At 49.5% G+C, this 7,229-nt stretch overlaps 1 protein-coding gene across 1 annotated transcript; it reads right to left on the reverse strand.

Moving 5' to 3' along the window:
- Window positions 1-1,566: 1,566 nt before the first annotated feature.
- Window positions 1,567-6,847, reverse strand: LOC141060419 (uncharacterized). The gene is made up of 6 exons (XM_073556666.1): window positions 5,613-6,847; window positions 5,478-5,532; window positions 5,328-5,405; window positions 3,276-3,471; window positions 2,950-3,109; window positions 1,567-2,849 (listed from the first exon to the last, which is right to left on the reverse strand). Exons 2-6 carry the CDS (start codon window positions 5,529-5,531, stop codon window positions 1,601-1,603), a joined length of 1,737 nt encoding a protein of 578 aa, XP_073412767.1. The 5' UTR covers window position 5,532; window positions 5,613-6,847; the 3' UTR covers window positions 1,567-1,600.
- Between the last annotated feature and the right edge of the window lie 382 nt (window positions 6,848-7,229).

The raw sequence follows: 7,229 nt of genomic DNA on the forward strand, positions 1-7,229 counted from the left end.
GTATATATATATACACTCACTGGCCACTTTATTAGGTACACCTGTCCAACTGTGTGTTAAGACTTAATTTCTAATCTGCCAATCACATGGCGGCAACTCAGTGCATTTAGGCATGTAGACATGGTCAAGACAATCTCCTGCAGTTCAAACCGAGCATCAGTATGGGGAAGAAAGGTGATTTGAGTGCCTTTGAACGTGGCATGATTGTTGGTGCCAGAAGGGCTGGTCTGAGTATTTCAGAAACTGCTGATCTACTGGGATTTTCACGCACAACCATCTCTAGGGTTTACAGAGAATGGTCCGAAAAAGAAAAAAAATCCAGTGAGCGGCAGTTCTGTGGCCGGAAATGCCTTGTTGATGCCAGAGGTCAGAGGAGAATGGGCAGACTGGTTCGAGCTGATAGAAAGGCAACAGTGACTCAAATTGCCACCCGTTACAACCAAGGTAGGCAGAAGAGCATCTCTGAACGCACAGTGCGTCGAACTTTGAGGCAGATGGGCTACAGCAGCAGAAGACCACACCGGGTACCACTCCTCTCAGCTAAGAACAGGAAACTGAGGCTACAATTTGCACAAGCTCATCGAAATTGGACAGTAGAAGATTGGAAAAACGTTGCCTGGTCTGATGAGTCTCGATTTCTGCTGCGACATTCGGATGGTAGGGTCAGAATTTGGCGTAAACAACATGAAAGCATGGATCCATCCTGCCTTGTATCAACGGTTCAGGCTGGTGGTGGTGGTGTCGTCATGGTGTGGGGAATTTTTTCTTGGCACTATTTGGGCCCCTTGGTACCAATTGAGCATCGTTGCAACGCCACAGCCTACCTGAGTATTGTTGCTGACCATGTCCATCCCTTTATGACCACAATGTACCCAACATCTGATGGCTACTTTCAGCAGGATAATGCGCCATGTCATAAAGCTCGAATCATCTCAGATTGGTTTCTTGAACATGACAATGAGTTCACTGTACTCAAATGGCCTCCTCAGTCACCAGATCTCAATCCAATAGAGCATCTTTGGGATGTGGTGGAACGGGAGATTCGCATCAGGGATGTGCAGCCGACAAATCTGCGCCAACTGTGTGATGCCATCATGTCAATATGGTCCAAAATCTCTGAGGAATGCTTCCAGCACCTTGTTGAATCTCTGCCACGAAGAATTGAGGCAGTTCTGAAGGCAAAAGGGGGTCCAACCCGTTACTAGCATGGTGTACCTAATAAAGTGGCCAGTGAGTGTGTATATATATATATATATATATATATATATATATATATATATATATATATATATATATATATATATATATATATATATTATTTTTTTTTTATGGTGGTTTCCCTTTCTTTAGTTTATACCGGATGGTCAGCCATCCAACTCTGAAAGGGATACTATATTTCATTTTTTTTTTTTTTTTTTTATATATATATAAATAAAAAAAAAAAAAAATGAAATATAGTATCCCTTTCAGAGTTGGATGGCTGACCATCCGGTATAAACTAAAGAAAAACAAACCATAGTGTACGGCGCAGTGTGTGCAGGCGGCGAAAGACACAATAACCAAACATTATTTTGAAATAAAAATATAACATTTATTTTACTTATTTTTTAGTTGGTGGAAACTGGGGGGTGTGGAGGGATGAGGAACGGCTTTGGGTGGAGTAAGGGGTTCTAGGGGAAGGAGGAACCAAAGAAGTGGGGGAAGGGAGCCGAGGCAAGGAAAGTTGTGAAGTGGGAGGTGAGGGAGGAGGGAGGGTCAGAGTCCTCCTCTTTGTTTTTTTATGACGGTGGCCCATCGTCTTGCTGCTGTCCTCGCTAGAGCCTGAGGACTGGCTAGACCCCGGGGACCGCCTTGAGCCTCTGGACCGCCTTGAGCCTCTGGAACGCCTGGAGGCTGTGGACTGGCTGGAGCTGGGGGACCGCCTGCCAGGATCTTGTACCTGCTGTGGCATGCTGGTGGTGGTGGATGTCCTGGCAGGGGCCGTAAATATTGAATGCGGGTCCCCCAGCTGATGCTGCTCCGAGGTGGTGGTGCTGGTGGTGGTGGCGGTCCATGCAGGCGTGGTGGCTGTGGCGGTCCATACCGGGGTGGTCCTCCCGCTGGTGGTGGTGGTGGCGACGACGGGCCATCCAGTGGTGGTGGCGGCAGCAGTGGTGGGCCAGGCAGGAGCAGCGCTTGGCATGGTGTTGGCGGGTAAGTGTCCAGCTGCACTCAGACTTGGGGCGGTATATTGGTGTCCGGCGAGGCTTGGAAGTGTGGTGGCTGTGCAGTGATATGCAGCAGAAGTAGGTAATGCTGTAAAACGAGTCAGGGGTGGCACCGGTGGAAATGCCACCGCTGACTGCTGCATAATCCTACTCTGCTGCATAACCTGCATAAAAGCATTGTTGCAGGCCTGCATGACAGTCAACTGGAGGTCAGGGGTAAGGTGTTCCGCCGTGTCCCGAGCTATTTGGGTATAAAAATGATGCGCTGGTCTGGCGAGGTCGACTTCCAGGCGCTCAAGGCGACCCTCGATAGACTTGTAGCGTTGGTCCAAAAGGAGGAAACCACTCTCAAGTCTATCGGAGAGTGCCTTGAGGCTACTCTGAAAGACCAAGCTCAATTCAACGAACTCGGGCATGAGAGGCCTGTCCGAGGTCCTCTGCCGCTGCTGGCGGGAAGTGCCCGCAAAACCAGTGGCAGAGACCTGGGACAGGGGAACACCTGAGCGACCAGCTTCCTGGTCTCCAGATGACTGTGGTGCAGACCTGCAAGGTGCTTCCTCGCTGATGGATGGCTGGGAGGGGTCCAGGGCAGCTTGATGAAGGACCGCTTCGGGCCCAGGTTGCAGGGTGCTGCTCCAGGTGCTGTGAAAAGAAAGAAATTACTACCATAAATTAACAATCGCCAACTCCTGTGGAATAGAAAAGCACAGAATTAAACACAATACAACTAGAAAATACTTACGTTCGGGAGGCAAGGACCGGTCTTAAAAATGCCAAGGCACGATGGTATCTGTACTTCGTGCCGGTCCTTGCCGCAGCACCACTGCGAACCTGATTCTCCTGACGGATATCCCTGTTGAAGCGGTCCTTCATCGAGCGCCAACGGGTTCTGACTTTGTTCACTGTGGTGGAAAAAAAAAAAAAGAAAAAAAGTAAGACTATGAACTGGAGGCTGTGATCATCCAACTGTGTGTGATGATAGAAACTCCATGGAGTTAATAGCATCACACACAGTTGGGTGATCCCGGCCAAGATCACTGCTGCATCACACTGCATTTAAATACTTACGAAAATCCTTGCGGACCCGGGGAGAGGCGTTGTCCCAGCCATCCATCAGCGATGCGGCCACCTCGTTCCAGAGCCGCCGGATCACCACGTTGTCCGAGTGCAGTTGGTGACGGGTGTCCCACAACGGGACTCGCTCCTGGACTAGACGGATGAGCTCGTCGTTGTCCAGGGCGAGGTCCTCCTCCCGCTGTGGAGCCTAGAAAAGAAAGACAAACATTAATCTTTGAAAGATTTTAAAATAAAAAATCTCAAAAACTAGCTGAAGAGCCCGGCGCTGCCCGGGCATAGTAGAACTGTGGTTAGTTATAGAAAATTATAATTATCCTCCATCCCATAGTCCCGTGCCCATATACCATCATACATATCCTCCATCCCATAGTCCCGTGCCCATATACCCATCATACATATTCGCCATCCCATAGTCCCGTGCCCATATACCCATCATACATATCCTCCATCCCATAGTCCCGTGCCCATATACCCATCATACATATCCTCCATCCCATAGTCCCGTGCCCATATACCCATCATACATATCCTCCATCCCATAGTCCCATGCCCATATACCCGTCATACATATCCTCCATCCCATAGTCCCGTGCCCATATACCATCATACATATCCTCCATCCCATAGTCCCGTGCCCATATACCCATCATACATATTCGCCATCCCATAGTCCTGTGCCCATATACCCATCATACATATCCTCCATCCCATAGTCCCGTGCCCATATACCCATCATACATATCCTCCATCCCATAGTCCAGTGCCCATATACCCGTCATACATATCCTCCATCCCATAGTCCCGTGCCTATATACCCATCATACATATCCTCCATCCCATAGTCCCATGCCCATATACCCATCATACATATCCTCCATCCCATAGTCCAGTGCCCATATACCCATCATACATATCCGCCATCCCATAGTCCCATGCCCATATACCATCATACATATCCTCCATCCCATAGTCCCGTGCCCATATATCCATCATACATATCCTCCATCCCATAGTCCCATGCCCATATACCCATCATACATATCCTCCATCCCATAGTCCCGTGCCCATATACCATCATACATATCCTCCATCCCATAGTCCCGTGCCCATATACCCGTCATACATATCCTCCATCCCATAGTCCTGTGCCCATATACCCGTCATACATATCCTCCATCCCATAGTCCCCTGCCCATATACCATCATACATATCCTCCATCCCATAGTCCCGTGCCCATATATCCATCATACATATCCTCCATCCCATAGTCCCATGCCCATATACCCATCATACATATCCTCCATCCCATAGTCCCGTGCCCATATACCATCATACATATCCTCCATCCCATAGTCCCATGCCCATATACCATCATACATATCCTCCATCCCATAGTCCCGTGCCCATATATCCATCATACATATCTGCCATCCCATAGTCCCGTGCCCATATACCATCATACATATCCTCCATCCCATAGTCCCGTGCCCATATACCATCATACATATCCTCCATCCCATAGTCCCGTGCCCATATACCATCATACATATCCTCCATCCCATAGTCCCATGCCCATATACCATCATACATATCCTCCATCCCATAGTCCCGTGCCCATATATCCATCATACATATCTGCCATCCCATAGTCCCGTGCCCATATATCCAAACATACACACACACACACACTTTGAGCTTTAGATATTGATACACAAGCCATGAAAAATTTATTTGTTTTAAATAAAAATAAATGCAAAAAAAGCAACAAACATCGAAAAAAACCATGAAAATTAAAAAAAAATACTTTAAAAAATACCAAAAAAAAAAAAGAAAATAAACCAGCCTAGAAATTAAGTTTAAAAAAAAATCTGTAACCAAAAAAGCAGCAAAAAAAACAAGGAAAATTACCAAAAAATACTAATAAAAATTTACCAAAAACATTAAAAAAAAAAACACCTGAAAGAATTTTCAATGCAGTTAAAAAAAAAAGAAAATAAACCAGCATAGAAATTAAAAAAAAAAAACAGTCCGTCTGTACTTACATCACGTCTTCCCGCCCGCACTTGGCCTTGCTGCTCCTGCCGTTCCTCCGGTGGTGGTGGCGTGGTGGAGGATGAGGTCTGAAAATTAAACAAAAAAAATTAACCACATGTGTATATTTTTACCAATCCATACGGAAGCATGGTACTCACTTCTTCTGCCTCTTGCCCTGTCCCGGGGACATATTCGTCACCAGATGAAGACATGCTGCAATAAAAAAAAAAAGATACATAAGTACATAGAAATGTATTGAAATTTCAGCCAGACATTAGGTTTTTCATACTTACATTGGTGCAGCTTGTGCTTTTAGCTGTGTGTCCACTCGTTGAGCAGTCTGTTAAGTATTGTGGAATCCCAGTGCCCACACCATTTTATCACCTTGTTTTAATTTTTTTTTTTACTGTCTAGACCACATTCCAGACGTGTTTATCTTAGAAACGCATGCGCATAAAAACGCAAGCGTGCGCAAGACCATGCGCACGTATGCGCTCCCATAGGCTCCAATGTGGTGTTTTTGCGCATTCCGTGCGCAAGCGTGCGCATGTGTTTTTTTGACGAGACAGGGCGGAACCAAAAATGCAACATGTTGCGTCTGACGCGCCTGGCGCGAAAGACAAAAAAACGCATGCGCACGAAAGCGCAAATATGTGCAAGACCATGCGCAACTCATGTTAATATAGGTGCGCATGCGCACTGGTGCGCACGATGCGCTGCGCACAAAAGCGCAAATGTGAAACCAGCCTTACACACGCGGCTCCACTCACATTACACACGCGGCTCCGCGCACATTACACACGCAGCTCCGCTCCGCGCACATTACACACGCGGCTCCGCTCCGCTCACATTACACACGCGGCTCCGCTCCGCGCACATTACACACGCGGCTCCGCTCCGCGCACATTACACACGCGGCTCCGCTCCGCACACATTACACACGCGGCTCCGCTCCGCACACATTACACACGCGGCTCCGCTCCGCACACATTACACACGAGGCTCCGCTCCGCACACATTACACACGAGGCTCCGCTCCGCACACATTACACACGCGGCTCCGCTCCGCACACATTACACACGCGGCTCCGCTCCGCACACATTACACACGAGGCTCCGCTCCGCACACATTACACACGAGGCTCCGCACACATTACACACGCGGCTCCGCTCCGCGCACATTACAGACGCGGCTCCGCTCCGCACACATTACACACGAGGCTCCGCTCCGCACACATTACACACGAGGCTCCGCTCCGCACACATTACACACGAGGCTCCGCTCCGCGCACATTACACACGCGGCTCCTCTCCGCACACATTACACACGCGGCTCCACTCACATTACACACGCGGCTCCGCGCACATTACACACGCAGCTCCGCTCCGCGCACATTACACACGCGGCTCCGCTCCGCTCACATTACACACGCGGCTCCGCTCCGCGCACATTACACACGCGGCTCCGCTCCGCGCACATTACACACGCGGCTCCGCTCCGCACACATTACACACGCGGCTCCGCTCCGCTCCGCACACATTACACACGCGGCTCCGCTCCGCACACATTACACACGAGGCTCCGCTCCGCACACATTACACACGAGGCTCCGCTCCGCACACATTACACACGCGGCTCCGCTCCGCACACATTACACACGCGGCTCCGCTCCGCACACATTACACACGAGGCTCCGCTCCGCACACATTACACACGAGGCTCCGCTCCGCACACATTACACACGCGGCTCCGCTCCGCGCACATTACAGACGCGGCTCCGCTCCGCACACATTACACACGAGGCTCCGCTCCGCACACATTACACACGCGGCTCCGCGCACATTACACACGCGGCTCCGCGCACATTACACACGCGGCTCCTCTCCGCACACATTACACACGCGGCTCC

This window comes from Dendrobates tinctorius, unplaced genomic scaffold, assembly GCF_039654945.1.
Source record: "Dendrobates tinctorius isolate UK_male_01 unplaced genomic scaffold, ASM3965494v1 ptg000237l, whole genome shotgun sequence".
Classification (NCBI taxonomy): Eukaryota; Metazoa; Chordata; class Amphibia; order Anura; family Dendrobatidae; genus Dendrobates; species Dendrobates tinctorius.